The 24,837-nt window shown below is 41.7% G+C and overlaps 1 protein-coding gene across 3 annotated transcripts in view; it reads left to right on the top strand.

Annotated features, from left to right (window-relative positions):
* Positions 1–24,837, top strand: part of ntrk3b (neurotrophic tyrosine kinase, receptor, type 3b) — a 201,173-nt gene that overhangs the window by 89,290 nt on the left and 87,046 nt on the right. For 2 of the 3 annotated variants that reach the window (XM_084361104.1, XM_084361103.1), the window contains exons 5-9: positions 12,059–12,213; positions 12,795–12,937; positions 15,038–15,179; positions 21,298–21,600; positions 22,240–22,254. In XM_084361104.1, coding sequence (XP_084217230.1) covers positions 12,059–12,213; positions 12,795–12,937; positions 15,038–15,179; positions 21,298–21,600; positions 22,240–22,254 — 758 coding nt within the window. The remainder of the gene's footprint in view (positions 1–12,058; positions 12,214–12,794; positions 12,938–15,037; positions 15,180–21,297; positions 21,601–22,239; positions 22,255–24,837) is intronic. The other variant, XM_084361105.1, reaches the window with a different exon arrangement.

Genomic DNA, 24,837 nt, shown 5'->3' on the forward strand with positions numbered 1-24,837 from the left:
AGACATAAATGAATATATGTTGGAATAAATATATAGATACATATGAATATGTATAAAAACGTTTAAATAATAAATAAATAAAACTAACTTTACTCAAATAACATTTATATATTTAATGTGTCATTTAATTTGTGATTTATTATTATATATTTATTAAGCATTTAGTTATATAATGATTTATCCAATCATTTATTTAAGCTTTGAATTATACAATTTTGTATTCATTGATATAGTTAGGGATTTAATTATACAATTATTCATGTGTTTAAATATTAACATATATTTAACATATATATTCAATTTTGGCCCTTAAAACCTCCATCATTTTCACATCAAACATGCTGACCATAAAGATAATAAAGAAAAACATGTAGCCTATAAGCTACTCATGTCCTATTGAAAATCACCATTTAACAACATGTGGTTTCATCGAGACAGCGTGATTGGTCAAGTTTTGTGTTATACGCTACATTTCCTGCTTTAAGTGCTCCTCCACACGCAATTAATTAGGTGTAAAACATGTGTTACTCAATACAAAGAGGCGTGTGCCCATTAAATAACCGTTCATTCAGCTACTTTAACATAAAGGCAGGATTTCTTCATTAAACTCACTCCAGTGGGTCCACTCAGTGTGACCCAGTGCTCACTCACTATCCACTATCCACAATTAAAATCAGATTTGGGGCAAAAGTCAACCTGTATGATGAGGTTAGACGAGATAAAAAAAAAAGTAGTTCCTATCAGTCAATGTACATTAAGTCTGTTTTCCCTTATCAGGCACACCTTATCGAGCCTAGTGAAGTGTAACTGTAAAACAGCTTTGTTTTGCAGGTTGGTTGCACAGATATTTCACACTCCTTGCAATATCTTAATATCAGTGACAATGACAATACTATCAGTGAAATCTCAATAATCTCAAGTCTTTTGTGGCTCCTGTGAAAAGGCCCCAACATCACATTGAAGCGCTACAATAGACGTCTGCTGTGTGCTGCCTCTGGATGAGACACAGATAATCGGCTCTGCCTCTTTGTCTATGTGCCCTTTAGCCAAAGGACCGGAGCCACTGCAGCAGTGTGCTGCATAGGCCATGCAGCCAATCCAAAGCCTGAGAACAGCAGTGGGGTGAATGTGGCGGCTAAATGCTAAATCTGCCGCTGCGGCTTCCAGGGTGATATTATTGGAGATTATTCGAAGCGGAGTTAGCGGCAGTCACCGACACCGCCGTCTTCGAGGAAGCTCATTCTGTCTGGTCAACAAAAAGCGGGAAATATTCTCCTTCTTTAGCCAGTGAAGTGATCTGCCCGAGGCAATGTGCATCCCGAATCCCTTTATTCTGTTAGCGCTTCTTTAATCCCGGCTCTCTGGAAGCAGGAGCCGACGCAAAGTCAAACATTTACGCCTCTCACTGCAAAATGGATTTTTCTTTGAATATGGATGAAATGTGAATAGATCAAACCTGTAATCTTCTGATATGACTGCCAGTGGATTAGGATGAATTAAACATTAAATTTCCAAAGGCTGCATGACAGGTAAATTACTCATTTTTAACCTTCATTTTATTACGTCGCGATTGCACTCAGGGCAAACTCTTACTGTAACACATGACATTTACACTAACGCTTCAACAACATCAAAGACTTACTTGCAAGAGTAAATGGGAGTATTAAAATGTTAAATGTAATAAAAAAAGATTAGATTGGGGGCAGCAATGGTCTAGACATTAAAGAGGTCAACAGCTTAAAACCCAGACAGCCTGGTAGAATCTATGTGGAGAAAACAAGGAAGAAACCTTCGCTGATAAACACATTTTTGTGAAAGCAGCCGTAAGTACAAATACAAGGCCTTCCCTTTTAAAAGCATATATCTCAATGCCATGCTGTGCAGATGGAATAGGAAGAGAGTTTACACGCTGTTTCAACTTCATACAGCGACAGAGGGAGCAAAGAAAGCGGTGACTCAGAAAAATGTAAAGTTATTTTCTAAATGTGTCACAGCCGTCACAAAAGACAAATAAAATCATGTGGGAGGGTGCCTTGTTGCTGGACTTCAATTCAGGGGAAGCGTACACTTCATCCTGTCCACCGTGTGTGGCCACTGACCAGCCCTGTGACTGAGAGTAGTTCAGCCACGTGCCCGTCATGTGCTAAGTCGCAACGTCATCGTGCAGAAACCTGTCATGTCATATGGGAAAAAGTTTTTGGAAAGGATTTTAACCAAAATGTGTATTTTTGGATTTGAATACACAGCAGACACTACTTGGAAGCTACAGAATGATGTGAAAACCTCAAAAACACGAAAATGACGGACCGACCTTTTCATGAAATTCCAGCATTATGAACATTAATTCAAGATAATGATATGTGTACAACTACCTGCAGTAACCTGTAGTACGAAAACATGTCTTCCCATCATTTTTAATGTTGTGTCTGTATTGTATACTGAAATAATTGTGTTAACGTGCACATTTAATACACTACTCAAGTACTGTCATAAAAGCAACATTAACATGATTACACAAAGTTGCAGCTCACTTTAATATTCTCTTTCACTTGACAGAAATGATTTTATTAGAGAAAATAGTGTTTTTTCTGTGTCATTGTGAAGAGCTTTAGACATGCACAATACATCAAAGTGGAGACTGCAGACGCTTGTTTCTGGTGGCAACATAGATTTCATCAGCTGAAACGAGGGTCCTTCAGTCATCCTGCTAGCGGCATCACCTATTATTCTAGCCTATACCGAGCTTTGCTGTAGTTACATTAAAATTTGTGTTTTGCTGTATGTTTCAATGTCCTTAATTCTGCACGCTCTACCTACGATATGACATCTGTTGAGTGTTTTAAGTATTTTAAGTCACTCGACATATAACAACTTGAATTCCGTCAATGTAAGAAAAAAATAACACCAGGATGTAACTTCCCCACCAGAACTGCAGCCATCAGTGCACCACTTCACTCATCCACTCAAGCAGGACTTGATTGAAGCCACACAAAATGACCACTAAAAAAAAAAAAAGAAAAGAAAAATGCCAACTTTACATTGGTGTGAAAGAACAGCCTTCAGGGTGAAAGTTGCTGCGAGCAAAGCATTTGGCCAGAAACTGAAGCTTGAAGTCTCTGTACCGGGCAGCTCCAGGTCTGGATATGAGCAGTCATGCTGTATAACAACTAGTCACTCTTTTGACCCTGCTGTGGGCCCTGTTGGCTGTAACAGGCTCATGAAGGTTCCATGCTGAATCATGTTACTATCACCTGTTTACCTGTGGAATGCTCCAAACTGGTGTTTCACAGTGTTCCCAGTCTGTTGTTGCCCCTGTCCCAACTTGCTTGAAACTTGTTGCTGGCATCAAACTCAGAATGAGCATATATTAAAAAATCAATTTAAGTTTATTGACACAGCTGCCATTTTCCCCTGACATTACTCTCAAGGTGGGAAGCTCACATTTTAGCATAATGCTATGCTGCTGCCTTCCAGATTGCAAGTTGTATAAAAGTTGGGAGTCTGACAAATTCTTATCATTTCACCACACTGATCAGCGACTTAAAAAATGATGGATATTGGAAATCTGGCAGGACATTGGGTCAGATCCTGTGTTTCACTTCCAGGTTTAAATAAGATGTGTCTTAGAAGTGTATTGATATTTTAGTATTAATTTGCGGATTTCCTCACATATCGTGTAACATTAGCTAGGAAGTGGTTGAATGCTGACGTTAGCTGCTCTCTAACGGAAGCTAACGGTTATCTAATAAGCTGTTTTTACTTGAAGTATGGCCTGGTGTCGCTCCAAGTTTTCACTTTCCATTGTCTTTTCAGTCGGTGATCAATCAGGAAGCAGTGACGTTACCATTTGTCAGATTGCCTACATTCCCACCCTGAGCGTGATGTCAGAGGAAAATGGCCGCTGTGTGAATATGATCTATTGAGAATATGTCAAAAAGGATTAGCAAGTAATCATTCTGTTTTATTTCTGTTTTTCAGAGGATGAAATTCTCTAGAATTAGAGTTGTAAGAATATAGTGAACACAGTACACATATTAATATATCGTCCATGCTGAATATACACATGAAGTACTTCTCCAAATATCCCTCCTCCAGAGCTGTCTGTAGAGTCCCTGCACAAATCTTTTGGCTCTGAAGAAATTGCCTTATTCTCACTTTGATCATTTTCCCTACCTGGACCCCCCTGACCTGACTCGGGTGTCCCCTCTCCTCTCCGTGATTGCAGTGCAGGTGGTGTTGTCGATAAGCCAAACTAAGGTCTGACTCCTCAGACACAAAAAGCTGTAGTGTAGTGTGGAGAAGGAGCCTGCAGGGACGCTGGCTGGCCAAGTGGCTGCAAGCATAGAGAAAAGCAATGATGGGACAAAGCGGTGATTTATTATTATTTGCAGCAGACTGCTTTATCCGTGACATAAGCAGAAGATACAGCGTGAGGATGATGGAGCCGGTCCAGCGACAACCAGGACTGTGGTAAAGCAATGATTCACACCAAGTGTGGTGTGGTAAAAGCAGCTGTTAAGCAAATTTCGGAGGATCTGGGGAAATGCTTACGTTGTAAAAGCTCTTGCTGACGAGAAGAGTATTAAATTTGACATCAGTTGAGTCGACTCTCCATTTTTACCGCATTTATTCCCCCCTGATTGATTTAGACTATTCTTTCTAAAAACTCTAATCTCACCACCTCCTGCTGTTCGATGAAAACTGAGCATAATTTCACATCTCCTCGAGAAGAAAAGCAACACCGCAGCAGTGATGTATGGCAAACATGCAGCAGAAATGAGGCTACATCTGCTTTTTTTCAGCCGTTCGCCTATGAATAGATGGCCGTCTGTCAATCAACTGCTTAGAGACAAGCCAATCTGATGGCATGACAGCTAGATTATCTCTTTTCCACACTATAATAATAATGACAGTCCTGGCCACACTGGTTTGATTGACAGGCCATCCATGGAAAGTGCAGTGCAGAAACGCAACAGCAAGGAGTGCTCTGCACCAAAGATGGAGACCAACAAAATAAGGTGATATGATTAAAAAACACGCAACGCAATATACCACCAAGAAAGAACGAACTGACCCTTTACTGAGCACGGCCCTTAGTCATAGCTGCTAAGACTATGACGGTCTTATATAATAATGGTAATGGTGGCAGATACCACTGGAAATTCACAGTAATTTATGCAACAATGGGTTTTCTATGACACAAAAGCAGGCTTCTAGTCAAAGACCACAGATGTTGTCAGTTAAAGTGACTCATTGGCTAACGTAAGCTAATGCTAAAACCCTCGCTGGCTGGTTGGACTCCATTTTGAGCTGACTTTTCAATGTTTCCAGCTGATTTTTTTAAAAACAAGAAGTCTGTAGAAAGGTCTTAAATACAGAACACACAATTATGCCACATACGTGATAATGCTTAACGACTGAAGGTGAAGCTACATGTCCCCATTCATCCTGATGATCTAATCTTTTCATAAGACCTCATGCATAGAGTGAAGCAGGAATGAGTCCTCAAACACAGAAATTATTATTTATTTTTTTTGGACTTCCAGTTTCCTCGTCTTGAAGTCAATGGGTTATTCCAATGGGTTTTTGGTTAGAGGTCAGAAAAGAGATCTGTGGTTAAAGGTGCTAATTGGAAGAAAAGTAGATTTTTGAGTCTCATTTCCACCTCAATGACTCAAAAATCAACTTTTCTTCCAATTAGCACCTTCAACACAAGCTTAAGAAATTTTCACTTTTTGTTCTATGACTTAAATCTGCTGTAAGCCTTGTCGTCGTTATAGCTAATTTCTTTTCCGTTTTGCAGTTAGCAACCCCCTCTGTCCACTCTATGTCACCACATTTTTTTCTTCTCTTGTCTTTTCATTTGGTAGTATAGGCTATCACCGGCTGCACTGGAATTGGTAGTTTACTCTGTTCCATTGCCAGTGTAGGAACCAGACCAGGAGGGTCCTACTCTCTGTGTAATCACTGAGCAGACAGGACCGCCTCTTTATGGAGTTCTCTGTCCTGATTGGATAAAGTGGGCAGGGATACCAGAAAATGTCTTTTCTCTTTTGCTGCATGAGCAGGTGGAGGAGAGACATAGGTTATTGACCGAACACTCTATAGCAGTAATTACTGTTGGAACACAGAGCTATTTAACATTTATTTTAATAATAGATTATGCTTCAAAAATCATATAAGTGGTGTTTATTTGTGAAGATTATCTTGCTGAGCAAAATGCGTAAGTATCATAAACTCGTGTTACCACAGAGTTTATATGATGCAATAATCTAAAACCCAACTGGAAAATTCCAGAGGCTTTTAGTCGAGGGGACACAGTACGGGAAATATTCATGGATGTGGTGTTTGGCAAATGTAACATTAGCTGGAGTGTGAATTTACAGGACAAAGCTGCTGCTGTTACTCTGAAGCAGCAGCTCAGCTCCCACACAGTGGATGTTACGGACCTGACCAGGTGCTTTTCATAAACACACATCATGATATAGTTAGCTAATTATATATTCCTTAATTGCCTTTGGAAATAAAGCTTCCTTCTACCAGTAAGGATAAATTCACAAACATTATTTTTCCTATTAATATGCATTAACATCTGGGTGTGCTGTTTTGTAGTAGTGACTAACAGCATGACGAGGAGAGCACAGCAACCACACATCTTTCTGCTGAATTACCACAAAGCCAGGCATCGCAGGAAACACAACCTGCAGTCACACCGAGATCAGTGGCACGGTGGTAAAATGTGCCAAAGAAGGCGATTTATTAAACACACAGGATTTAAAACCTAAAATAATTCCTGACAACAGTATAAGGAGAGGAAGCAGAGCATTCAAGCTGAGATCAAAGCGTGTGAGCAACAATGCAGTATATAGCTTATTGTTGCTTGTGATCCACGGCTCCACAGCCAAAGCACCTGTGTGTACATTTCTCAGAAAAACAGCCTCCGGTGGTGATCATTAGCTCTCCTCTGGAGTAGCGGGGTGGATCGTTAGCCAGCTTCAAGGAAACATCACGCTGTTAGCTCTCTGCATCTGGGGTCACACTGCTGTTTGCTTTCATTCGTCTCAAAGTCTAATCTGCTCTCTTCCAGACATTTATCAACTTCCAGCCGTCAGTTTGCTGCACGTTCTGTTTTTGTTCTTTTGTTGTCTCGTAACTTGTTTAGATGGCGCAGCTGTAAAATCACAATCGTGTTAGCGTTCTGCCGGCCTAGCTCACGGTCGAAATGCACCGATGTGCAATATCCTGCTTTGATCTGTAGTGTTGAATGTTGGCCCTGATCAGCTCTGCCCCGAGGAATAGAGGCTAATGTATGGAGGTGGTGGTTCTTATTAACAATTAACATAATTACAATATAAAGGGGGAAAGCCTGGGCCGCCCTGCGCTGGTGAGCTTTGATCCCTTGTGGTTCGACTTGTTCAGCATTAAATGAGAACCTCTGACGGTGAAATTCATGAAGGGAGCTACCTGTCTGTGGACTGAACTCCTCTGTGATTTATACTAGCGTGGTTTCCGCAGTCTACATAAGGATCACCAGCATGAATCTGCATTTTAGAATCTTTAGTGCACTGTGTGATATTTTATTTCTAAATCTTAAACTTGATGGGTACTAATTAGGCTCATTCCAGTATTTTAAGACTCAGTATTTTTAGCATTTCTCCATCAGAGTTTCAGTGTTTACTCCAACTGTTCGTGTAGGGAGGCGTTCGAAACACCATTTAGACCTTCATGTTGGCAAATAAGAAGCTTAATTTTTTGGGTCAGTGATTCCCTAATAACTTCCCAAAACATTTCCTGGAAAGAATAATGTACTCTGGTACTAATAAGAGGGAAAGTGGAGGCCGTGCAGGAACAGTTATTGTAGCTTAGTTAGGTTGAGTTGAGTTTATTTTGTTCACTCATCAGCTGCAGTTATACAGTTAAACATTTTTCATATAATTTCTATTTGCCATCCAGTATTCCACTCATGTATGTCTAAAATCCTGCATATGGAGCAACTGTATGTGCCTGTTTCATTGTACGAGTGATAAAGTAAGATATACCTGAAATAATACCTGCAGTGTAGTCAGTAAATGGTCCGTGTGATGCATTCTGAAGAAAACATTTTGCTGCACTTATTCGCAGCAGAAGCTACATCTGCAAATGCCTCTTAATGCTCCGTCTTTGTTGTGGCTGAATTACTTCCATTCAAAAGTATAGGTTTTATTTTCCTCATCTTGAATGGAAACACTCATCAGAGAAGGAAAAATGGGTTTGTTGCTTAATCAAGGTCCTATAATCAAAACACAAACTGCTGTTATTGAAGATACGAGAAGAGAATGAATTTGTTCCCTTTTAGATTCAATCTTTTTTTTTTGGTTGTTTTCACTCCATAATCTGCTTAAAAGGGAGAATAGATGTGCTTTTCTTTGCAAGTGTCTCTCCCTTGCAGCATATGAGTGAGCTCAATGAGAATACTGTCATAGAGTGAATATGAAAAGGCTCTGCTCTGACTACAGCATCAGATCCACTGACCACCTGATAATAAGCGAGATCCACCTGAGGAAATCTATTCTCATTACTTGATATGGCACGGTGGACGTACCGCATGCATTATTCATGCATCCCGCAATATCTTATTGACCTCTGTCAAGGACATTTGGACAGGCATTCATCTTGACAAAATTGGCCAATCACAGCCTCCAAATTGGACATATGCAAAATGCAGAGGTGGAGTACAGTGTTGAATAATGTGACTATCCTCTGCACGCTGCTCTGAGAGTGAAATGTATGCACGGAGGGGCCTAATCATACCTGCCTGCCGCTAACACAGCCTGAGCTTGATAGCCTGAACACTGCGGTGACCTTTGACCTCCTCGCATTTGAATGCCACGGCGCAGGCCTTCATTGTTTTCCTTCTCGTCTGTTAATCTGAATAAATCCAGCTATTATAAAACGTAGTCATACATCGGTAGTGTGATGTTATACGCCAGGCTGTTCTGAATGAGCAGCCACTTGTGCTGATTTTCATAGTTACTCATATTGTTATAATTGATTTTCAGAAGAATGTTGCTAATTAGAAGATTGTTGTCAGTAATGCTGCTTTTTGTGCAGGCGAAGATTTTATATTGCTTCCTCTCTAGCTGTCGCTAACAGAGAAGTGTGCGCACAGCTTGGAGGGAGACTGAAGTTCATGTCACCTCCAAAAGACTAGAATTGAGGGTGACTTTATAATTTACTACAGAATACAGATAATTAAACAAAAGCAAGCTTTAATTAGATTATCAGGTGTTATTCTTCATCTTATGTTGATATAGAACAACTGTTCCTCTTAGAGGTCTCATATTATGCTCATTTTCAGGTTCATACTTGTATTTTACGTGTCTACTAGCACATCTTTATTTGCTTTACTGTGAAGAAATTCATATATTGTCCAATCTCAGTCATACTGCAGCACCTCTATTCAGCCTCTGTTCGAACACTCTGTTTTAGCTTCTGTCTCTTTAGGTCCCCCCTCCAGAGAAGCCCGGTCTGTTCTGATTGGATAGCTCTCACAGGCTTGAGCAGGCACCGCCTACATATTTACATGTCAGCGCTGCCACTGCTTGTGTTTTAATAACGACGACTGCACTAGGGGGCAGGGCTTATGAAACGTGTCCACAGTGTTGGTGGCTTTCCATTCATTTTCTATGCAAGCAGCCGTGCAATGCATTCTGGTAGCGTAGCATCACATTTCAAATTGCATTTTGCTACTCATTAGCAGCTAGTTGAGGTCTAGGCTACTAAATGTAAATCTGGGGTGTCCAGCGCGACTTGCTGCCTCTAGAAACTCCTGAAAAACTATAAAAACTAACTATTGTAAAGTTAAAATGAAGACAGATTCAGCAACAGCTTTAAAATGTCTTCAGAAAGACATTTCAGTGCACTATTTTCGTAACAAGCCACCATGTTGGTCTGGTTTGAAATCCAGACAACCCACGAGTGGCATTTGCTAAATCAGGTGCAGCCAGTGAGAATTTGTGAGGCTGTCGGAGGGTGTAGACTGTGTTGGTCAAGCTGGGGAGCAGAGCATTAACACCCCTGCAGACACATACCATCAGCATGTTGACTGTATAGCTGTGACATCACAACCTTACGGATGTCTGATGGCTTGTTTGAAAGCAGTTTCTAAATACAGACTTTGTGCATTTCAGTACTCTTACAGCTCCTAGACCTGATTGATGATGAAAAAAAAACACATTTTACAATATGGGACCTTTAAGAGTACAAAGTGGTCTGAAAAGAAAAAGAAGAAAAAAACACACTGCCAGCGATACAGAATCTTATGGTTGTCAGCATATCCTCTTGCATTATTAGTTTGAATACATCTGAGTGATGAGGCGGAGAATGAGCATTTTTATAGCCGACCTGAGGTTATTAATGTGTGGAGTTAGCCTGGTAATCACACTGGATTGACGTCGTGTTTTCACTGTGCTTCACCAAAGCAGACCTGTGTGGAGTGACAGAAAAAGAAAAACTGCCTAATACATCCATCAAATCATCCGTCTAGTACAGCGTGTTCTAATGGTGGGATATAATTATTGGACATTAAGTTATATGAAGACAGTCCCACCTGTTGAAAGCTTCTCTACAGTCTGATTCAACAGTTAAACTGACTGTATATTTATTTTTTGCTCTTTGTTCATACTTACAGTAGCATTAATAAAAGCTTTCAATGTCAGGCTACCTATGAGGACTGGTGTCTTTGTTTCAGTCCATACAGCAGTCTTCAGTATGAACACTCAGGTGCACACAGACATACAACTGGATCTGATTTTGACGAGAATTCCCAGGAAATACTCTGAATCTTAATCCCTCGAGTTGCTGTCTTGCTAAATATTATCACAGTTGCTGTTGTTTAAGAGGCTGGTTGCCTTCACTTGCAGACTGCTACGATAATATTGATGTTGCTGAAGATATGAAGTGAATGCAGCTTATTGTTGTTGTACTTATGTCACTGCTTCCATTATTTGTGTCTTGTTAAGAAAACTGGTGTGTAGGTGTGTAAAGGAATACAAATACAATATGTGTAACTGACCTGTCATTCATTGACACAATTTACCACAAACAGCACACCACTTCTTAGATTCATAACTCAGATACAGTTATAACTTAAGATTGAACCAAATGAAACCATGGAGGTGTAGATAGTCTTAAAGGAGACATACGCTCATTTTCAGGTTCATACTTTTATTTTGTGTTACTGCTAGGATATGTTTACATGCTTAAGGTGCTAATACGTGCTGCAGCACCGTGTCCCCCCTCCGTCTAAAATGCTCTGTTTAAGGTTCTGTCTCTTTAAGGACCCCCTCCCACATACCCGTCTCCTGTGATTGGTCAGCCCACACATGCCTGACCCAGCACCACTAACGACAACAGAGCAGCTGTGCTAAATCTCTTCTTGGTGCCAAACTAGACATAAATTATGCACAGGTGTGACATGGAGACGTATTCTGATTAAATATAAATTAAAGGCGCGACTACTGACGAGGTGTTTCAGGAGCAGTGTTTTCTGTGGGAGAGAGGAGCTTCCATTGGGTCGGACTTTTTAACTTTCAGGATCTTGGAAGGAAAGGAACAAACCAAAAAAAGCATAATGTGTCTCTATTAAGTTGGATTTTCAGGCATTCAGGGAGGTTAATCATTCATTTCTACTCATCCGTTACACAGGATTTATTGTTCAGTGCTGAATAAAGCTTGACCGACGCAATTTTTACTTCATGATTTAATATTGTAGCAGGCATTAGGGACCATCTCAAACATGCAAAATAAGGAGGAGAGCTTTCGAAATTTTTGGCAATAGCCCCGTACCTTTTTATCATAGACACCTCAGACCAGCTGTTCTTTCATTTGGACATTTTGAGACGGCATGAACATCCATTTAAAAAAATAATACTTATGTAATGTGGCCAATGAGCTGATATGGCCTGTGCTTTGTCAATAGCGTTCTCATCTTTTTTTTTTTTATATATCATAAACCATGGCAACTCACATTGTCTACACAACATGCGGTTTATAAATAATTTTCCTAATTGTGTTTCAGGCGCCTGGACGGCGTGGTGTTCGAATGCGGCTGTGATATCCGCTGGATCCAGCTCTGGCAGCAGAAAGGAGAGGCTGGGCTCAACACACAGCAGCTGTACTGCAAGAATGGAGCCTCCAAAATAAGACTGCAACACATGTACATCCAAAACTGTGGTAAGAAGGGGGAGGAGGAGGAGGAGAAGGAGGAGGAGGAGGCGGGAGGGTGTGATCTGAATTTAAAAAAGAGGAAAAGAAAAAAGGAAGCAGCACAGAGGGGAGAGGGAGGCAGCGAGGGAGGGAAGGGACGGGGAGGAGGAGGAGGAAAAAAGTAGTGGATGAAGATGACGGAGGTAGACAGGAAAAGCAGGAGAAGGAAGGAAAGGGTTAAAGGTGAAATGGAGGAAATAGAAGAGGAGCAGGGAGACGAGTGGAGGCGGGAAGGGGAGGAGGTGTGACAGAGTTCAGAGGGTGAATCTGATGTGAGGAGCTGTGTGTTGATTCTGACAGAGGCTGTAGACTCTGCAGCATTATCTCCTGGTGGTGACTCATCCCTGTGACATCTAAAGTGTGTGACACTGTGAGCGTGTGTGTGTGTGTGTGTGTGTAGATGTGAATCCCATTTCCTTCTTTGTACTCATTTTGTTACATTAATGAAAAGTGATTAATTGATTTGGTGTGAAAATATGTAGACACAGGCAGTGACATGTGTGTATTAAACATACACTGCGTGTGTGTGTTTGAATGTGTGTTTTCAGACTTGCCGGAGATCAGTGTGAGCCACAGCAGCATACAGGTGATAGAGGGCGACAACGTGACGGTGAGCTGCAATGGATCCGGATCACCGCTGCCTGAGGTGGACTGGACTGTCGGCGGCCTGCACTCCATCAACACACACCAGGTCGGACATACACACACACGCACACCTGTGAATTTTACTGTCATCGTTATGTTTTTATAGCTTCACACTGATACTAAGGAAATGACGGAATAGCAATTAATGAAAATGACACCAAAGCACCCAAGCCATTTATGTGACATATATTTTTTCATTTTTTGGACCATTAGCTCCCTTTGAGTCAACTAATGTCTAACACTACTAACACTGCCGATAAACACACACTTCACAGGGTTCACATTGCTCCTTTGAGATACACTGAGTCCCTTTGCTGTCTTTTTGTCCATGTCCAGATCTTTAATGAATGCTGACTTTTCCACAAAGCTGCTGAGTTAGTAGGAGGTTTTGATTCTTGTGTAGGGCCCTGTCTGTTAAATGTGGCTCACTCTAATGCAGGCTAAAATGTTAAGTAGCAGTACAGAAGTATTTTAAGCTAAATCTACTTGCTGTAAATACACGTAGTAATGGTCCTGATGACAATGTGTTTGTAGCATGTTACTCTTTAAGCAGATTGAGGAGGAGGAAGTTGAAACTGTATATTAATTTACTCCAGTGGTTCCCGAGGTAGAGGTCGGCCCTTTCCAGTGGGTTACGAGGTAATTCTGAGGGGTGATTTATGAGAGCAGAAAGAAAAGTTCCTCTCCATAAATGTATATTCATATTTCTGACTAATTGGATTAATTTTGGATAATTAGACCTCTTACCACAACCAATTATTTAAATGACACCAAGCATAGAGGAAAATTATCGACACTGACATCTGAAGACATCTGAAACATGACATGGGTAACCAAGTGTCACTGTTATTTCATAAGAGGTCATCAGCAGAGTTATTAACAATCTAATGCATTTTATATGCTTGACATACGTTTTCTATGTAAAATCTTACTTTGAAAACCAACCAGTGACAATCTGTCTACTGTTTATTAACTTTATTCTCATTTTGTTCACTTCATCACGCCTAGGCACGTAGCTCTATTGAAAAAATTTATTGTGATAATGAAACTGACATGGTGATGATGGTTTCTGAATGACTTGCATGTTCTACCCTTAAATCATGTTTGTATCATATCATACTGTATCTAAAAATGAGTTCATTTATGAGGACTTAACCTTTAAAACTCTTACCATCAACAATTACCATCAAGCTAACTGAATTAGCACGGGCCTTTGCAGGTTCAGGCCTTAGGACTTGTTGCTATGACAACAGCTCCACATAAATTTTAAGTCTTCTTTGTGTCAAATCATCAGCAAGCAAGTTAAGCTACCTCGGTTATTCACATATTAGGAATGAGGCCTTAACCTACTGTGTAGCTGTGGGATTAGCTGTGCAGCGTAGGTTACCATGATGATCTACCCCTGTTCAAAATAAGCTACTTTTGTGAGACTGAGAGGCCTCGGTTGAACCCACAGTGAGCCGGCTAACCCGCTAATCTGGCTCCCCGAGACAGGCCCCGGGGATGCCACAGCAATAACAACAGCAGAGATAAACAGCAGGAGGAAGAGAACAGCAGTTTCTGAAATTGCTGTGTGGCTGAATTTGTCATCTGTGTCTTTAATGCTGGCAGTGACTTTACAGATGAAAGGTACCTCAGCCTCAGGCTTGATGTTTTAGGGTAGACGGATACTGTAGCTCATCAGGATGAGTGAAGCGTTGGGGAACCTGGCCAGCTGAAGACAAGAGGGGGAGCATAAGCATTGTGTTTGGCTACTTAACAGTGAAAAGCCGTGCATCACTCTGTCCAATAGATGCCAGAATTTAACGACATGTCACTCTTTACGTTCCTGCTGTAGTTCTAGTCCGACAGTGGTAAAATCAGACTGGACCACTGCAGTGGCAAGTCTTAGCAGTTCTAATAGGTCGTGTGTGCTCCTTCATTTTATTTTGTTTTATTTAATCAATCGATGATGAACCTTACATATTGCATTTAAAGGTGCAATATGTAAGAATTTTAGTTGTAGACGTTGAAAGATTAATAAAAGCTAACTTGCAAAGGGAAGCCAGTTCTTGCATAATGCACCCCAGTCATATAATCCTAAATGCTATATATCCTTCACTTACACACGTCTTTTCTCTATCTGTGTCTTTCATTCGTTCCCCAGTCAAACGTATACTGGCCCAACATCCACTCCATCAACCTGGCTCTGTTCAACATGAGCCGAGACGACAACAACTACCAGCTGACCTGCATCGCAGAGAACGTGGTGGGGATGACCAACTCCTCCATCCAGATCAACGTTCAATGTGAGTTGCATTTCTCCCGTGCTGAAATATAGTGATACTCTGTCCATACACTGTGGATAGGCGTGTGGCGAGGGCTACATTCAAGCCATAATGGACGCAGTAACTCACGACAAACATTTTCAAGTCATACTGCAGGTTTTCCTCACAGAGAAACGGCTTCTTCTGTGTGTATATCACCGCTTAGATTTGCATTTTAATAACTAACAATGATTCCCTTGAAAAGATTATTCCCTGTGTTGTTTTAAGATTCAGAGTTCATATTCATTCTGCCCATGTGCTATGTGAAGGCTCTGACTAACTTGTTTCATTAATTTCCTAATTTGCATAGGTGTTTATGTTTAATATCTTCAAAGATAATAGCTGTGTAATAGTTTAACAAGAAAGGCTTTTTAAATCAAAGTGTTAGCTTGTTTTTTAAAGGAACACTAAGTTATAATACCACTCGTTTTGACTTATTCTAGTCATTTTATTTAAACCGAAGATTAATAACAGGTGTGCAGACTCATCGGGGCTGAAAAAGGTGACAGAGATGCAAACCTGCTCAGGGGATCCAGGAAGATTTTCTAAAACATATCAGCTTTGAATATTACAGTTGATTTAATCATGAGGATGAAGAAAAACTCACCTTAAAATGAATGAAATCTTAGAGGGACACAACTGTCCTACAAAGCCAAGTACAATCAAAATTGAGTTAAGACAATCTTGCTTTCTTTCAGAGGAAAAACACAGTTGCAGCTCCACATTCCATCCAGAAACCTAAGCAAACTGCATCAAGTGTAGTTACTGCAGTGTACCTTGTTTTTTCTGAGCTTCGGCTGCAGTTAACTGCTCTGTGACTGCTGTCCAAACTGTAAAGGAGTCTGTAAATACTTCTAGCTAAATGTAGGACAATCCAAAGAGTCGAATCTTCACATTCTCCAGTGGGAACTCTTTCTGACTTCATCTGTGTATTATCCGCTGAGTAGTAAATAGCAATTATTGTGTGAATATCACTGTGCTAGCACTGGCCAACTAATGAGCACAGGAGAGTACATTGACACTGGTTTACAGACAGCCAGCCCCCTGTATCTCTGCTGTATATTTGAAGGGGTTAGATGGAGCAGATAGTTTAACCACAGTGTTACACTGCACACAACAAGTCATAATTAATATAACGTGAACTTGTAGCCTATTAAGCAAGGATCAAAGCAATGTTAATGTTCATTAACCTTGATAGCAGTTCAGTTTGACTTCATCACAAATGAGGAGATTTTGTATCTGCAAAACCATTTTCACATTTTCTCCTCAACATATACAGGAACTCCTACAGTACACACACTGTGTGTGTAAAGCCAACTCAATGGCTCAGGGAGAGATTCTAGTTTTACTTGAACACTGAAAGGTTAATCCTGACTTGAAGGGACCAAAGTCATGAGCGTTCTTAACCTTAAAGCTGCCATAACCAATATTTCCATGTTGACTGTAATGAGAAAGGGCTCGCTCATAGTGACGACGACCCAAATCTGCACTTCCCATCAGCTGTACGGAGCACTTTAGCCTCTTTCGGTTCGTTGTTTTGGTTTGTTTTGGGCCGCTCTCACAGAAAATCTCTGATATACTGACAGTGCATCAAAACACGTGACCAAGTGACGACCTTGTGAACACAGTTGAGCATTTGGCAAGTATCTCCCTCAGGAGTTAGGGAGGAGCAACACAGCAGTAGATTCAAGTGAATATCAGATTTACATTCATCAGGTGGACATGTCTACTTGATGTGTACATATATAGCCAACTTCACCGTATCAACGTATGTCTGTGTGAAGCTGCTGTGGCCATGTGCCATGTAAACATACAAACAAACAAACAAACAAACAGATAATGCACGTTTAAGTGGTTCTCTTGCCTAAACTTAAAAACACATATGGACAGTAGAACCTAAAACTTGGCCTGTTCTCTGTATGACCAGAGATCAACCCTGCCTTCTCCTCAAAATGTAATCCAGACAAGAATCATGTTTCCTCCTTGGTGTAGTTCGCAAAACAAATTAGTACGCAGACACATTTTCTAGGAGACAAGGCTGTCTGTGCAGGTTCGCAGCTATTTTATTCAGCAGCTCATGCTCAATGAATGGAAATATCGACTGTATCGCCTCCTTGTTGTTTAATCACCACACTGACTCTTAGTTTAACGGAAATCTGGCCAGCAGTAAAGCACAATACTGTAAATCAACGGGGGAAAAATGCTTATTTAAAATGTTGCCGGGGCAGTGGGAGCGCTCGGAGCAAAGAACATTTGCTGTTTTTCTTCTGCGTGAGATGTCTTTCATGGCAGCCTTGATGGACTCATGTTGGGGACTGAAATATATCTTGTATTAATGACACTGACAGTCTAAGAGAATAATTTACAAGAGGGGGGAGAAAAAAAATCTCCTTTATCAAGCAGAACAGCCAAATTATGCAGGTACATTTAGAATGCAATGAGGTGTTGCACAGTTACAAACCAAGTGAAATTGATGTAGCCAATTAGCAAGAATATACCCTCCAGCCCACATGAAAGCTCGGCCTTGATCTGAGCGGAAAGAGAAGAAGGAAAAAAAAACATAACCCTCAGCAATGATAAAGCAATGATTTGGTAACCATCAGAATGTTCCTCTAATAGCCAGACCATGAATTACAGCATACACCTCAGCTCTTACATAAGTTCACCCTGTGGACTGGCCCCGGGCAGATTTGGGACGGACTCCATTCAACGCCAATATTTATCAAAGGTGCGCTGACATTTTTCTCTTTGTAGCAAGCATGCTGTTGCGGTGCACAATCTATTGTTGCTGTTTGCAATGCATCACGCTACAGGACAGGGGAGATTTGTCACCAATTCAAACACTCTCTACTGGAGCAGAGCTGCTAAGGACCACGCTAGAATGACAGATTGACTTTTGCAACATCTAGTCTTCAGGGCTCCCCCCACACGGACACTCTATGGATGTACATCTTCAGGCACTTTTTTTTTTTTTTCCTGTTGACACTCTCTGCTGGTGCTGCAAATTAACTTATTAATTTTTCACCACATGCTCTGATGGTAATTACATTTCCTCCCCTGTGCAGCCTATTGTCTCTGGAAATGTCATAAAATAGCTTAAACTGCTGCTCTGATTAGGGAGTAATCTGAGTGACAGCGAAATTACCAGCCGTCAAGTAACATTCTCTGCATTCAAAGATGAGTTCCCTATTTTAGCGAAACTGTAATTAACCACAATGCAAATTCTGCAGACCCATTGTCGTGCTGCTGTCTGGAACAAAGGCAGCTCTAGAGCATTGTGGACTCACATAACTAGCCATGTTTTTTTTCCTTTGGTCCTATGGGCATGATGTAGCTCTTTAGTAAAAGTGAAACACTGAGGCCTGGTTCTGTTCTGTTCTGTTCCCAAGAAAGACGGCGACTCTTCCTATGAGTGATTAATGAGGAAATTAGCTAATTGTATCCCTCACTGTGCTGCTTCCACAGGTTAAAATCTTACAGTGTGGTTTAACCCAGAGGGAAAATGAGTTAGCGTCTGTCCCATGTTACTGTTTTCTCCCCTGTCACCGCCAGCCATGATGTCCTATCTGTACTCTGGCTGCTACATGGCATTTGAAATATGCCATCAGTGTTACCACGAGATAACATTGCACTACTAGCCTTGTGTTCAGTGTTCTAACTGATCAAAGGCATGTATTTATCAAAGCTTGTCATCTGTATGAACGCCACGAGGACACCATGTTGTTATAGACCAGTATGGAGCGCTGTACTGATTTGTATTGTATTGACTGAGACTGGGCTGACAGCCATGCTGAGGGGAAAATGGATCGGTCCCTAACTGTCCATCAACAGGAGAATTTTGTTTTTTCCTCTCGCTCTCTCTGTCTTTAGACTGCACAGCTATATACCGCCCTCACTTTGTGCCCGTCTTCCTCCCTCGTCTCTTTCTTTCTTTTCTCTCGTCTCTATCTCTACTCTTTCTTCCCCGCTCTCAAAATCGCACGCCCCCACACCGACACGTTCCCACACACACATGCCTTAGCCTTTAGTTCATTTGACTGACTTTATTGTCACTATTGTCTTGCAGGAACAATATCACCGAAGCAATTCATGAGATGACAGCTTTCAAACACTAATAACACTTTACTTATCTTCTTATTGCACGATTATTTGCTTTTGAAAACATGAACTCTCCATCGGTAGTACACAGTCAACAACAGTCAAAATAACCAGAGCTGTGTTTAACAGCTGCTTTGATTATCGATTTGTCTGAAAACGATTTATAAATTAATCTGTCACAGTTTTACTGTCTACTAGTGATGAGGCTCAAATGCATTGTTTACAAGTAGGACGGTAAAAAAAAAAAAAAAGACTGACCAAACACAACAGTGATAACTGTTGGAATACAGAGCTATTTAACATTTATTATTCAGCTTTAACTCTCTTCTGAATGGTGTAAAGCTGGTCATACCAGGTGTGTGTCAACATATTAGTATTCGAAAGTGGCTTTGCACTATCAAAGTACTGTATCAGCTAATACATACACTGCATTATAACCTCATCTTGGCACTGTCTATTTTAGCCGTGCTAGCTGCATGGCAATGCCAACGTATTGCTATTAAACTTTACACAGACATTCATAGTCCCCAGAGGATGACTCCTAATGTCTCTGGGGATTCCCTGACCTTTCATCTAGTGCCGCCGGCAGGTCAAAGTTTTCACTTGATCATATGCCAGATGGGTTGGCACCAAATATTGTACATATGCATGTTACCCAGAGGATGAATCCTGCTGACTGATCTTTCATTTAGTGGCACCATGACATTGACATTTTTGGTTTTGAATAAAATATCAAAACAAACATTCATATGAAAGTCTTTTCATCTGAAATGTGTGTTTTGTGCTAATTCGCAAATGTTACTGTGCTAACATTAACATGTTAATTGTCATTTTAAGCATTTGGCTCAAAGTACCAGTTACAAAGCTGCTAACATGGCTGTATTGTGGTCATGCTGTGACAGTACTGATTAAAATGAAAATGCTGGTTGAATGTCTGGGCAAAGCTGCCATATAGTCTCTGTGTACTTTTCTCACAGTAATGGAACATTTGATGGAGGCTTTGCAGGTAAATACACAATGCACAGAGGGTCATAGGTTGGACCCCAAGAAGACTAGCTGATGTCATGGCGTTAGCTAACAGGGATACTAATAAACTAATAATAGGTACAGGGCTGTCTTGCCCTGTGGCCTCCACACAGGTTAATCCGGATGTTAATCCTCTATTTGGTGCCCATAATCATTAAATACTTACAATGACTTACCTGACCCCGACCCCATTTCTTGACTGTCTGAATAACAACATAAACACACACAGGCAGCCATGATGAATGAACGGCTCACATGTGCCTATAGAAATTGCAGGCTTCGTCGAGACCCAGCGAGAGACAAAGCAACGCTGTATTACGAGCGTGTGTGTGTGTACGAGTGTGAGCCGTAGTGCTGGGTAGGTAGGTTTGGTGGGGGGCTGGTATGTAGAACAGACTCGGAGAGAGAATGCCAGGTAACGCTGTCTGCCAAATACTTCCTTTTGATGATGTAGCTGCAATAGTGACTCATCGCAAAGACAAATCAGTGGATGAATTGTTTATGAAATGTATCTGATGGTATTAAAGTGATAAATTGCCTCTCAGCTTGGCGGCGTTGTACATTCAGAGGTGTGTTGCTGCATGTCAGGAAATAAAGGCTATGTGCTTATTTATGCAGAGGAGATTCCTCTGTCTATTTCGAGGAAGAGGAGTACCTCTGTCTGTTTTTCTCACCATCCCATGTACTGCTGCAATATGTAGCACCCTAAAAGGCTCATTTCCACTACCAGGCAAAAAAACCCTGCCTCCTTAATGTTTCCCAGAACAAATCAAAACAGCTTTGTGTCTGCTGCGGCATTTTTTGAGGTTATTCAAAGAATTAGGACAGCTTTTCATCAGCCCGAGGGTTATGGAGGAAAGAGAACTGTTGAGTGATCTCGGAGCTGCTCATTCGTCTCTATTCTTCATGCTATGGATGGAGTGTCAGTGTGCCTAAAATGTGTATCCGTCATGGTTTCTTTCCTCCTTCCCTGCAGTTCCTCCAGTCATCCTGAGACTGGCTGAGCCAGAGCAGCGTCACGATACCTGCATCGAGTTCACGGTTCGGGGTTACCCCCATCCAAAGCTGCGCTGGTTCCACAAGCAAGAGGAGATTCAACAGAACGACTACATCCGAACTGAGATGGACTTCTACCAGGACTATCTGGAGGGCTGTCTCACCTTCCAGAACCCAACGCACATCAACAACGGCAACTACACTCTAGAGGCCAGCAACCTCCTTGGAACAGTCACCAAGACGGTGTATGGTCACTTCCTCATGGCCCCGGAACCAGATGATGGTGAGCGGATCTTTTCTGCTTCATAGTTAATTGTCTCTGTGCCTGTGGTTGATGGCTGGCCCCGATTGGCAGCTGGTATCACTGATGTTCCCATAATCACAATTAAGATAATACTCATGGGTAAAATGGCATTTATACAGGGGTTATTAACACATTTTAAGTGCCTGAACATCGCCTTCCTTCCTCCGGATTTAAATAAGAATAAAAGCACCTGAGAAAGGAAGATATCCTGCCAAGAAACTCCCTGATTCCCACCAGAGCTCACATGGCCCACTTTTTGGGGTAGCTCCATGATTGGAACAAGTCTTTGACTAGTCCTAATTTCTTGTTTAAACTACCTGTGTATTAATTACAGGTTCTGCTCTAGGTGGAGGAACCATTGGGAGCCTTTGGCTTTTATTAAAATCTCCCTTCACAGGGTGCAGGTTGTGGAGCTGATCCCTGCCGGCTGGATGGCAGCCAGGGTTCATCCACAGTTCAGTCAGGTAGATTGTTCGCTTGCAGTTCATTTCGAGTTCACAGGCAGGGGAATAAACCCACAAAGACTGGCAAATTTCTCCCCATGGTCAATATTCCAAGGTTAATACCTTGTGTCAATTTATTGACATAGCGTGACTTTCTCTGTCTCCTCTTTTGCAGAAGTAGTGGAACTAGGTGAGTATTTCTATTTTACAATTTCACCCTGCTATTTCTTTTTGTTTGATTTGTTTTTACGTGTTTGTTTATCGTCATTATGCACACAAACACACACACACACACACACACACACACATATTGGTGGAGTATTGTTTTTATGATGGTAACCATGGAGAAATTTGCTCACTTTGTGTCGCATTTCAGTTTTCTGGACCCCGATCGTGCTCCTAAATCAGGAAAATGGAATAGGTTGCTCGTGATAGCGCTCATACTGAGTGCCATATGCTTTGCTCAGGGGCATCTCAAGTTGTTGGGAGAGTGGGGGCAGCATGCGTGGATCATCATCTAACCCTAACCCAAGAGATTTAAACTGGCAACCTCTGAGTCAAAAACCTGCTCTTTTTCAAGTTGTTGGGGTTAACGTTGAGTCGTCACACTATACACCCCGGTGTCATGTTATTGTTCAAGCTATTGTAGGCCTCTACAATAGGGCAGTAGCTTTTGGGGGGATTTGATGCTTCAATGATGCCCTTCTATATCTTCATACGTTCTCACAGTGAGGTGTCCTCTACAACCACACTGTACTCCTGCTGGTTGGTGTGCAGCTCTACTTGAGCAGCTCGGCTCTGATGCCTTGGTCAAGCACCCGCTGAGCCTGTTGACACCTGTTTGAGATTTACCACAGTAGTCCTTCATAATTTGAAGTAATGGGACTTTTGTTTCAGACAAGGTACTCTTTATAGGGCATACCCATCAGTGACCACTGAAATGATTTTATCACTTAATAAGCTAATAACATTAGCCAGCGGTGTCTCCATGAGTTGGTTAAATATGCTGCCTCCTCCTAGCTTTTCCACGTTTCAAGCTGAGTGTCTGAAATATGCTATCGATTGCTACATACACAATATTCTAGCATGTTTGATGGGAGACAAAATGTGAGATCAGACTGTTGACCGTTTGGCTGATGTGAGAGTTAGATGTTGGATTTCTGCTTTACTGTTTAACATTTCAAAGAGTGGGTTTGACTTTTCATGTCAAAAGTGAAAAGGCTTTTTGAACCAATCCATCTAAGTTTACGGTGTCTGAGGTTAGTGAAGTGAAAACTCCTCAGATCTAATAAAGAGAACTCCCGAGGTAACGTTAGCCTAAACTCTGACATAGCAGCTTCCGGGACCAGCTCCCATCCAGTGGGTATACTACACTGAGGATGTAATGATGTTAAGTTGGGAAAAAGATTTCCCCCAAAGCTTTGATAAAGAAGCTATAAGGGGCAAACCTGAGGCTTAAATACATTGAATGATTAAATAATATAACCCAGGTTAGCAGGAAAAAGGGCGGGAAAACAGACAAAGACAGGACGTGGAAGGAAATTACCAAACCATGACACTAATTATTAACACAACCTACAACCCAAAAAAATAACATAAGCTAGTAAATGTGGCCTTGGAAGTAATGCTGAATTACTGCTGTTGGTAGTTATTAGCTATTTGGCTGGACATGCTAACAATTTCAGCCTATGTGAGAGCAGAGTGGATTAAGCACACTGTTTAATCCTTCCTTACGCTTCACCTCTTGTGTTTTTGGTTAAAAAAAGACAACACCCTCCGGACCCATTCTCTTTAATGGGAATTGTATTAGCAGCTCTGTGTGCATAACCCCTAACTAATCCTCTCTAACCCTTAACTAACCAGCCAGAGTGCTAACAAGCTAGTTTCCCACCCTTTTAGCTGGTGATGTGTGAGTGTTTGTCGAGCGGCGAGTGCAGTCACACTGCTGGAACGATGCTCTGGCTCGCTCTAACACTGCTTCGTAAATCTCCTGTGTGTGATGTGTGGTTTGGCCTCAGGCTGTTGTGGCAGCCTCCTCACAGTTGACGGCTTTAACAAAGTAGGCTGGTCTGATCTCTGACCTTCATCAGCGTCTTCTTCCATCTCCATATGAGGCCATTCTTTCTAATCAGCCATGGATTATAAAGCTGCAGCACAGGCCAGGGATGGAGACGGATGGACGCCGGCTCTGCGGCGTGCTGCATTAGGCGGGCACCGACTTCATGTCGCCGCACATACGCGCACGCTCACACAGCTGCTGGGAGTGAGGCAGGTGAGGGAGAGGTGTTTGGGTGATGAGAGTGTGAAACATTATAGTAGCGGTGTGTGAGGGAGCTCAGGCGTAGAAGGAAGAGTGACAGGCTGAGTGATACTCACACTGCTGAGGAGAGAGGAGGGCAGAGGGAGGAGAGGAGAGCGGTACGAAGGCTGGCGAGGAGGGACAGAGAGATGGTGGTTCGGGCACACACACACTCACACACAGAGCAGTGCACTTTAGTGTACTGTGTGTGTCTGAGCCAGTGGCAGTCAGTCTACCATGTGGCCATTAATTTGCCCACAATTACTCTCTGATGTCCTGGCTGGAGGCCTCAGACTGGAGTTTCCCTGACACCAGCTCATTTCGTTTCATGGCTCTGTCTCTGTCCTCCCCTCCTTACACTCCCCAGACCTCTGCCGTTTGCCAAAACTTGTGTTTGTAAAGGTGTGACATGTAGCGTTTCATCATCAGGAAATGGGGTTCAGGATAATTCTGAGACATTGACTTTCCGTCCAG

The sequence above is a fragment of the Pagrus pagrus genome, assembly GCF_965226575.1.
Source record: "Pagrus pagrus genome assembly, chromosome: 1".
In the NCBI taxonomy this organism is placed as follows: domain Eukaryota; kingdom Metazoa; phylum Chordata; class Actinopteri; order Spariformes; family Sparidae; genus Pagrus; species Pagrus pagrus.